This window comes from Festucalex cinctus, chromosome 13 (genome assembly GCF_051991245.1).
Source record: "Festucalex cinctus isolate MCC-2025b chromosome 13, RoL_Fcin_1.0, whole genome shotgun sequence".
NCBI classification, from domain to species: Eukaryota; Metazoa; Chordata; class Actinopteri; order Syngnathiformes; family Syngnathidae; genus Festucalex; species Festucalex cinctus.
In genome coordinates this window covers 7,940,495-7,951,505 of record NC_135423.1, presented here as the reverse complement: position 1 = coordinate 7,951,505, position 11,011 = coordinate 7,940,495, and the positions used below count along the sequence as shown (strand labels likewise).

Here is an 11,011-nt window from a genome sequence, read left to right as displayed (position 1 = left end):
AAATATTTACAATTCACATTTCAATTTCCATTTTAGCCTCTTTAAATTATGTTTACCCCATGAAACAGAGCACTATATTCATAATGATCTGAAATCCTTATTTAATCCTGACTGTTGAGGTTGTTCAAACTTTACCACTCCTTTCCATCGCGTTGGTTCTGAATATTGGTATTATAAAGGATTCTGTTTTTTTTTGTAAACTTTTTGGGGGACTTTTACATTATTATTATTTTAAATATTGTAAAAAGAGTCAACGTTATGCATTGGGTGACTGTTACTATTGTATGTATGACTCCACACTTGTATGATATTAATAATTCATTGTTGTCTTTATGTCATCGATCCGCGTATGGCTAGTTTTCTTTTGTATGATTTTTTCTATGTGACTTCCAGGTAAGAAAGTCAATAGTTATCATCATTAATATCAGCGGCCGGTGTGCAACTTGCGCTAACTTGATGTACGTGAAGGCATCACGGCCCGTGTATTCAGTGAGCACTGACAGCAGTATTCGGTCGCAGCCAGCCAGCTGGGAATGTGAGGACGCACAACAAGCAGCTATTTTGAGGGACGGAGGTGGGGGGCACAGTCACTTGGTTAGCCACAAGAACAAACGCCTCCATAACTCGACCCCGAACCGGTACGCAATCTTCGACGACGAAGTCCGGCGTGGCGGACCCCCCAAATATTCAGCGGACTGAGTCTGAGCGAGCGTTGGTCACTGCGGGTTCGAACGCTCGAGGCACATCGGTGGAATTAACACGAGGACCGAAGTGGCAGTTCTTCTTCGAGTTTGTCCAGATTGTGGCTTCAATGATCCCGTTTCTCCACGATCGCTCCTCGCCGCACACGCCAGCCATGGAGTGAAATCGGCCGGCGGCGTAAACGCGCACAAAAACCTGCCGCGATTCTCCCCACGCGTGTCGAACCATCATAAATGATAGAGGATACGATGACCCTGCTGTCGCTTTTAGGTCGCATCATGCGTTATTTCCTGCTCCGGCCGGAGACCCTTTTCCTTCTGTGCATCAGCCTGGCCTTATGGAGTTACTTCTTTCACACGGACGAAGTGAAGACCATCGTCGCGTCGAGCCGCGACGCCGTCAAGATGGTGAAGGGGAAGGTGGCCGAGATGATGCAAAACGAGCGCTTCGGCGGCCTGGACGTCCCGGACGCCGAGTTCGCCAAGACGTGGGAGTTGAAGAGCCACAACGTCGCCGTGTACTCCATCCAAGGGCGGCGAGACCACATGGAGGACCGCTACCATGTGCTCGCCGACGTTGTCAACAAGAGCCACCCGTCCATTTTTGGCATTTTTGACGGCCACGGCGGAGAGGTGAGTGAGTTGTGCAGTCAGTCACTATATAAATGACCCCTCCTCTTCCGTGCAACACCTGTTTAGTTTGGGGTCTTACAATAATAAGCCAGGGGCTATTTGCCTTGGGTACATGTGCTCGACACATTTATGGCCATTTGTGCCTAATATTCTGACAATGATATTGGTTATTGATCATACACCACTGCTCAGGCAGTGTTTCACATCATCTGTTATCAGCCTGACTTGTCATTAGGCTACATACCAACATATGAGGCGTGCCAAAAAAAAAAAAAGTTCCAAAACTAGTCTCTTATGGCAAACCCAAATGAGTGTTCTCTGTCAAAACATGTTCAACAAAGACGTCCTTGAGAGGTGAGAGTGGCAACTTGTGGCTTTTTCACTATGACGACAACGCTCATGCTCACAATGCCCTGAACATTGGACAGTTCCTGGCTGAAAACAATATCGCTGTGACATTCCTATACTCGGTCGCCCTGGCTCCATGGCATTTTTTCCACTTCATTTTTTCCCATGCTCAAGTGGCAAGTGGATTGGTTGGTTGGGTTTATTGTTTTGTCATTTGAAATGACAACATTACAATCATGAAAACAAAAACGTAGTACAAATGCAACGTTCCAACATTTCAAAGTTCATCTTCCTGTGATCTTCAAATGAAGCTACAAATGATATCGGTGCTTCTGCTTTGTTTTCCTTACCTGTACTGTATTATAATCCAACCGTGACCTGAAAAGTAGGAATGTTTTTGGCATGCGGGTAACAATTATGTAATTATAGTCAACCAATAAACAGAATGCTGAAACTCTGCTTGTTCCCATGAGCCGGTAAAGCAGGCATTGAATATAATGATGATGATGATGCACCCACCGGTTGTATGTCTCCAAACAGGTTTTACACTCTAATTCATCACTTACGGTACCAGCTAGTGTTAATTTTATCCACCATTTTCAAATTTATTCACAGTTTTTGTCCAGTTTCACTCACGCTTGTTAGATTTTATCACAGTTAGTCAACCTCAACCGTTTTTATTTTATTTTTATTCTATAAATCTAGCATTTTAGTCAAAGAAAAACAGTTTTAGGCACGGAGCCCCTCTGGTGTCAGGGTCTGAACTTTTTTTTTTTTTTTTTGCTAATCTGTACCCACAGTTTAACAATCTGTACCCACAGTTTACTAAACCGTACCCACGGTTTAGCTCTTCTGTGGTGTAATGTAATACGCATGTGCACGCAACGTTCGAGTGGTTGCTTGACAGCAGTATTAGCAGCGAACGGCTGCTTCTTTTCATCTTAAACTGTAGACTTATGTATTCAGTTGATGTGTAATGTTGCGCTTGTGCCACTGTGAGGCGCTCGAAAAAAAAGTACATAAAAGTGAGTGATGATTGCATAGACTTGGCTGATTTCTTATTAAGTGTCATGTGACTGGCACTGTCGTGTCCCAACGTGATTTCATGGATCAATACAACGATGCACCGTTGAAGCATGGATGGCATTTTCGACTTTGATCCTGATCGGTTTCTTTTTGCTTTGGTTGACGTTGTTGAATGATAACGTTCCTAAAATAGGAATGCGCGAAGCACAGATGATAACTGCTATTTTTGGGATAATTCAATCTCAGAGTCAAAGTCCTGACTGCTGACAGCTTTTGACCAAAAGTGGTCATATACTGTTTTTTTTGTTTTTGTTTTTCTTCCCTTCCCTAGAGCCTGTTGCAGTTCCCTTTTTAAATATTGTGGCCTCACGTGTGGTTTGGAGTTGTGGAGAAATAAATATTGGAGTTACACTGTGTGTTTATTTATGTAGGCAAGAGGCCACTTTATTACTGCATGTCTCCGAGCAACAACTTTGTCTACTTTGATCCCCATACTCCCCCCCCCCCCACCTTTTGTTGTTGTTGTTGTTGTTGTTGTTGTTGAAAGAACATGAACTGTGCACCATATTATGCAGCTTTTGAATGCAAACCCTCATTTTAAGTAACAAGATGGTTGCTGCAGCAACTTTAACTGGTTTCATTTCTCTCCACATCAACTACATTTTCATTGAAATGCTATCCAAGCATTGGGAAATGAGCCGACGACTTTTTAGTGCCCACGTCACAACAGTAAGCGAAGTGCGAAGAGCTGCTCAGACCGCTTTGCGACTTGTACAATCCTTAAGTTTGTTCTTTTTTTTTCTTTTTTTTTGATAGTAGGGCTGGGTATCGATTCAGATTTCCAAAATCGATTTGATTCAGAAGGGCCCAATTCAATTTGTTATTTGAAGGAAAAACACTCCCGAAGTCGATGCTAACTTCCCGTTAGCATTTGCTAAATTCCTATTAGCGTTAGGCTCGCGATGTTTAAAAAAACAAAGTGTTTTGTATTTAAATATACAGTGGATGTAATTCTTAACGTTGCATATTTAGTTTTACAGTTAACTCCAACTGCGGTGTCATTAAACAGCTAAAAGGACGCTTCGGGACAACAGAATAACATACACTACACACTTGCTAGCTGCTAATGCTACGCAAGCAAAATTGTGCATTCAGGGTACTTTCACACTGCTGGCAACTTCAACTTCCTTCAATAACATTTTAAGGGGAAAATAATCGGCTCAATTTAGCTCAATTCGCCGATTGTTTTGGCCGATGTTTGAAGGCCAATAATCGGCCAATTATAATCGGCGGCCGATTAACTGGTCGGGCCCTATTTGGCACATTAATTTACAGGGGGGGGGGACTATTTAAAAGTATCGATTCATGATTTTATGAATCAATATTGGGCTATGAAAAGGAATATCGATTCTATATCGATATTTTAGACCCAGCCCTATTTGATAGTTATTGCTAGTTCCTGTTTGTGGAAGCGTGACTCGGTGACTCGTTTTTTTCATCACCAGTCACCTCACCTGATCATCAATTGACAGTCACTCATTACTCGTCCGGACCAGATGCTTCAGATATTCTCCTTCAAAGCGTGAATACAGGGAGGCGCCGAGCTACGGCGCACTCGACCGAAGGCGTTTCCACTTTGCATTGGTGTCAGTACCAGATGTGATCGGGCTGCCAGATCGTATCGGGGTCGCCTAACGGACACGTCCCGCTACAGGATTGGCTGGAAATTGTCCAGTTTTCGTGAGATCTTGAGATCATCGTCTGGTATCGTGATTCGTGAGGTACCCAGAGGTTCCCACCCCTATTATATGGTGTAATTGTTGTGTCGAAGAAGGGGAGGGTTTACCACCAATGATGGATTTCCAGCCTTGGCAGAGGTCTGACTGCCCTGCGTCATCTCGTTTGTCCTTAGTTTACCTTTGCTTTATATTCAGTCTGAATGGCCGTTTGATTATGAATTACAAAATTGTAAAATATATGGGGCTTTGGGGAGCAATTGGAGCAGTCATGCGGCACACCTCACCTTCTTTGCAACTTCACGCTGGCCATTTTATAGTCAGAGGCTGCTGTTGAATATTAATACAGGTATGCTTTCTTATTTTTTATTTTTTTATGAGCAGCTTTGTTTAGCACCGGAGGCTTGCAGCGCTTTGGGGTTATAAGCTGTTCAAATGCCAACTTGTTTGCATTCAACCTGCGCTGGCCGGCCCTCACTTGGGCCGGATGAAAGGAAGCTTGCCGGCCGCTATGTGGCTAAATGCACTCTTGCTTATTGAAGGATTCGACGGAGCAAACAACGGCTGCTCCCTGTCAACACCAAACACGAGAATGTGTGTTGTATATTTGTGTGCATGCATGCGTGTCTGTTGCAAGCACAATTTATTATTATTATTTTGGCCAATCTGGACTTTTGAGAAAGACGGGGAGGGAACATCGTCTCTGGATCTGTTTGCAAATGTATTGATTAGGGGTGTACCGATCGATCGATCGGCCGGCCGATTTCCTTAATTTTGGAAGATCGGTGATCGGTCCGATCCCTTAAAAATGAACCGATCTTCTTCCACCAATCTCCTCTCTGGAAAACGTCAGCCACTGTCCTCTTCTGCTGAGATGACTGAGGATTTTCATTTTGATTTAAGATAACTACTTCATGTGCAGTTAAAACTAGGAGTCCACCGATCACAAATTTCTGGCCGATCCCCGATTTTATTTTATTTTTTTATTCTGACCTGCTGATCCCGATTTTTTCCAATACCATTTTTCTTCCCCGATTTACAAGCAGCATATACCTTTTAGTGTTCGAATCTTATTTTATTGGAAAACATTGAACAATATTGGCGAAACAACACAAATGGGTTGTTTTCACTGCACATGAAGAAGTTCTCTCAAATCAAAATGAAAATCCGATTAGTCATCTCAGCAGACGAGGACAGTGGCTGACTTTTTCAGAGATGAGATTAGTAGAAAAGATCGCTTCATTTTTAAGGGATCGGCCGGCCAAGCACCGATCTTCCAAAATTTAAGGAAATTGGTGCGATAAATCAGCCGACGATAAATCAGACGATCTGTGCACCCCTTGTTAAAACAACCCATTTGCATTATTTCTCTGATATTGTTCAATGTTTTCCAATAAAATAAGATTGGAACACTGAAGATATACGCTGCCTTTCTGTTGTAAAAAAAAAATCGGCATCGGCACAAATCGGGATTGGCAGGTCAGACATTTTAAAAGGTAATCGGCCATAAAATTGTGATCGGTGCACCTCTAGTATTGATGCATCTAAATGATATTTAATGAATCATATTCTATCATAAGTAGGAGATCTTTGTTTATCATGAGTTCCAGTTATCAAAAGCAGAGATAATCGTTTCCATTTGATGGACTTTTGATGCATATCTTGCATATTATTCTGTATTTTTGTGTGCTCCCCTTTTGGCCAAGAAATCGAATCGTTTGAGGAAATTAGAATCAATACGCAGCTCAAACAAATTTCGGCTTGACTCTTGTCATCTAATTTGCTTTGCGGGTGTGTTCATTACAGTTACGAAATGATGAGCAGAGTTGAGAGAATCGAGTATCAGTGAACATTGTCTTGAAGTTCGACAAATTATTCCGGGAGTCGGACAGAAAACAAGAGTTTGCGTAATGAGGCCCAGCGCGTTGTCTCGCCTCCGCTGTCGTCCGATTCCTGAACTCACTTCACGTCCCTGGCGGCAAAATTAGACAAGGTTTCATCTCTTTCCGTGATGTGGAAAGTGGAAGTGCGCTCAGGAGGTCATGCGCCGCCGGAAAATACTAGCACACAACACACCGGAGGGTTGGAGGGCTCTGAGAGAAAAAAAACAAAAAACAAAAAAACATACACACACTTTTGTGGCTTTGAGTTAATTTGTCCCTGGTGTGGAACCGCAACAGCGACTGAGAAAAACAGTTAATAAATGTTTGAATGACTTGCGGAGCAATTTAGCTTTGGCATAAACATTCAGAATATTTTCTTTTCCACTGTCAGCGTTTTCCATAAAAAGAAACGTTTGCCTTCAGTAATCTAACTTTTTCTATCAAATTATAACGTGTTGTTAAAAAATAGGCACGCTTATTTAGTGATGCAAGACATTCTTCGATGGGATTTGAATGCTTTTGAATGTTTGCAGGGTTTATCTCTCTTTGGACTCAGACACAATTGCTTTGGTCTTTAATTAATAAGAGCGGGCATTTGAATCGATTTCCTTGATCGACATGAGGGAAAAGCTGTGTGACAATCAACCTGACTTTTTTTAAACAGATGTGTTCCTTTTAAATATTGTGAACATGACAAGGACGATATTGTGGCAGTTTTAATATCACGATATTGCCCTTATCGTTACATCCCTAATAAAAACTAACAGAAGCACCCTGAAAACTACTAAAATTAAAAACTAAATAAACTATAATAACCCTACTGCCATGTTACAAATAAAATGGTGTATATAGTGTAGTATTTTTCTAAATATGCAAAAGCACAAATAAATTATTTGTACAATTTTTAGGAGTAAACACAATTTCTCTTCATAACATTATGTGGCCCTTGCGTCCTTCTGAGTTTCTGTATGTGGCCCTCAAATGAAAAAGTTTGGACACCCCTGTTCTAAGAAATCTATTGATTGCATTGAGTCAGTCGATGAACGGATATCGACAGGAGGCATGTGACTTTCTTGTCCAATCAATCCACGGTAGCCCAATTCCTATGCGCGAGTGACCGATTCCACAATTAGCCGCTTGTTTTGTGAGCGCCACTGGGGGAAAACAGATGAGTCAGTCAGTGTTGTGCGCTGGCTGTCTTGGCAGAGGCGGGCGGCGGGAGAAGAATGTTGACGGAGAAGAGCTAGCAAGCGCCAGCTGTTCAGCGTTAGCCACATTAGTGTGATTGTGTACACCGAGAGAGTGAGAAAGCAGGGACGGTTGTCGAGCTCACGCCGTTTCTGCTTTTCTCTGGCCGGAAGGGACCTTGGGTACAGCAGGTGCATCGTGTGTAATAGTTGTGTTGTTTGTGTTTGTTTGTCTATCGCACACATAATGATCTCAGTCACACATCTTTCGGGTTAGCGTGTCTCTTTTAGTGCAAAAATTGCAGTCGTTTGAGCCGGTCTGGCGCTCACATGCGGCGCCCTCGCACGCCATCCGAGCAATCCGAATGGAAGGAATGCAGCTGATACACATTTGATATTTGCACATGGTTTCTATTCACCACTGTGCGAGGAGCAAACGTTGAAATAGAACCAGGCAGCTCGCAGACCCGAAGCCACGTTGTCTGGGATATGCGCTGCTCACAAGATAGCGGAGGGAATTCCGTTATCGGAATGTCATTAATTTGTGATTAGAATTTGTAGAAGAGAAGCACTCATTTCAACGATAACATTCTTCCGATTAATTTTTCCCTTTGTGTTATTGTAAAAACAGTTGTCTGCTGATAACAAGCAAAACAATCCATTGTCGCACAGTAGAGCTGTCAAAATTCATCGAGTAATGGATTATCAAATTAATGGACAACTATTTTAATAATCAACTAATCGTTTGGAGTAGGGCTGTACGATATTGGAAAATCATGCGATATAGCGATACCGATATTATTGCGATATTTAATATGTACCTAAAGAAATGACATTTTTATGATCTAATTAAAGAATTAAATTTTTTTCATGCAGCAAAATAAGAAAACACAATATATTCTTAGTTAATTAATTGTAATTACCTCTAGATAATGTTCAGCTAAGCATAAAATTCCATATGAAACTTATTGCATGTCTTTGTGATATGCATATTGCATGGGCCAATATCATGATATCGATATATTGTGCTGCCCTAGTTTTTTATTTTTTTTATTTTTTATTTTTTTTTATATATATAACGCGCAGTCTACCGGTTTCACTCAAGAAAATGCACTTTTTAAATGCTGGATTTAAACAAACAAACTACTTCTCAATTTACAGATCTGGGCTTTTCGTAACGTGTGGTGGTGATTTTTCTAAAAATATTCGATAGTGACAGCACTATTACACAGCCTTACAGAAAGTAAGAACTGTAACATTCATATAGCAATTGGCAATGATACTGTCTGGAATCAAGGTGCATCTTTAATAAATAGCCACAGTAATATTCTTACCAGACAGACTGTCATGATTTCCAACAAAAATCCATCCATCCAAAATCAAATAGTGAGTCTACAGTTCCACTGAAGCAATCTGCTGTTTACATGGGGAAAAAAGTTGTTAACCTTTCAGCATTAAACAAATGAGGTTGAATGATTTAAAAAACAAAACAAAACAAAAAAAACGGCAGATTGAGACTTATTAGTAAACAGACTGATGACTTACACAGTCATCACTGCGTTAAAGAAACATCTTCCAACGGGATTGAATGTTTCATCCAATCTGTGAAAGCTTGACCTTTTTTTTTTTTTTTTTTTTTTTATTTATTTGATTTAAAGTCTGAATCATGTCAACTGTGGCCGTGCAAGCAAAGTGAGAGTGTCCCAGTCCGAGACAGACCCGACCCAGTTGATTGTCTGAGGCCTGCAGAAGGGTTTCCAAAATCCAAAATGGGACAGTGACACATTCCCACCCCAGCCACATAACTACTCCTTTTCAACTCCCCTTTCGACTACGCACAGTTATTGAACGACAGCCCAAATTTTATTTTGATTTTTTGTTGTTGTGTCCACTTGAGCTTTGCTTGAAAGAACGTGACATTTTTGTTCGTGTTATAGTATAACTGCCCAAGTTATTTTTAACTTATTGTCACAATTCTAGTAATAATGTTTAGTATCATAAACTATGTCAATTGTTGCCCATTCGGCATCCATTGCAGCCTGGTCATCCTGGGAGGGGGATTACCACTTCTGCGGCCCCTTCTCAAGGTTTCTTTTTTTTTTTTTTTTTTTTTTTTTTCCTTGCCCTTTTGTGGTTTGATCAGGGGATGTCGTTACTATTTGTCAACTGTGGGCATGTGAAGCCCTTTGAGACTTTTGTGTGATTAAGGGCGATATAAATAAACTTGACTTGACAATTGTTGTTTGATTTTTTTAATTTTTTTTTATCATAGTCATCCATTCAGTACATGGTAACGCTTGAGTGTTCATACCTTTGTAATATTCATTGATGAAACGAAATTTCATCCTCTGGTACAGTATATTGGTATCAGTCATTCCAGTAGAAAAAACATAGGCTACATTGTAGCTTTTAAATATTTGTACTCCTACTCAAATAAATGACAGTTTTCTAGATGTGATTGACTATTTTAGAAGCTTTTGATATCTTAGAGCGGATTGTCGTCAGGTAAGCGCTGTCGCAAATTGATAAGTGTGGCGCGGAGAAGAAGTATGTGCGCTAATGCTAACAGCTCAAGACTCCAAGGAGCCCCTGATCCCATCCTGAGAGTGCCCATAAACCGAGGCTAAAAGGAGTCCAAGTGACAGAAGGATATATTCCATTTACGCTAATCCCACGAGGGAGCTTGGGACTGACTATACATTGACTGCATGGCTGCACTTGATTTTGTCTACTTTGTTTATTTCCTTACTTTCCCAAACCGTATTTCTTTTCCTTCCTCCCCCTGTTGGACTTGACTCTATTTTTAGTGCGACTTCTCCTTTCTGCGGTGTGTTTGTTTACCCATCCAGAACGTGTATGTGTTTTCAAACCAGAGACGTACGCTGCCCTTTCCTGAGTTGATTTTCATCATGAACTTTATCCTCTTAGCAAGACTGCGAGCTCTGCTTACAGCTGTTGGGCAAGAAAACAGGGCTGGACAACCACAACAAAAAGAAGAAGAGCATTTTATTGATCCCAATTACTGGTGCAGCAAACGGTGACATACAGTTTCAAGGGGAAGTCAACCCCAAAATTATTTTTTAAATTAAATTAAATCTCTTCCTATTTCTGTCCAAGATGTCTTGAATCCTCCCTAGCATGTGATGACTAGTGGTGTGTGATACTGCAAATTTTGGGATCGATCCGATACATAGTAAATACAAGGCCTGTATCGCCGACACCGATAGATACTTTTTGAAATTTTTTTATTTTTTTTTTGTCTTAGAATGCTGTGAGACTGAAAGCCAGCAAGGCACCTACGCTTTCCTCCCCCGAGAAACTATGACATACTTTTCCACCTCTTTGCTCACTTTTAAATCTTTTCTCTCTCTCTCTCTCTCTCTCTCTCTGTCTCTGTTGACCTTTCTCCATAGCAACTTTGTTTTTTGTTTTTTTATTTACCGTCCCTCTTCCTCCAATAGTTCCTAGCATTTTCTTCAACTGTTCTTTATAACCGC

The 11,011-nt window shown here is 41.1% G+C and overlaps 1 protein-coding gene across 1 annotated transcript in view; it reads left to right on the top strand.

Moving 5' to 3' along the window:
* The first annotated feature begins 471 nt into the window (after positions 1 to 471).
* Positions 472 to 11,011, top strand: part of ppm1lb (protein phosphatase, Mg2+/Mn2+ dependent, 1Lb) — a 37,496-nt gene continuing 26,956 nt past the window's right edge. Inside the window, exon 1 of the mRNA XM_077540961.1 lies at positions 472 to 1,334. Coding sequence (XP_077397087.1) covers positions 936 to 1,334 — 399 coding nt within the window. The 5' untranslated portion in view covers positions 472 to 935. The remainder of the gene's footprint in view (positions 1,335 to 11,011) is intronic.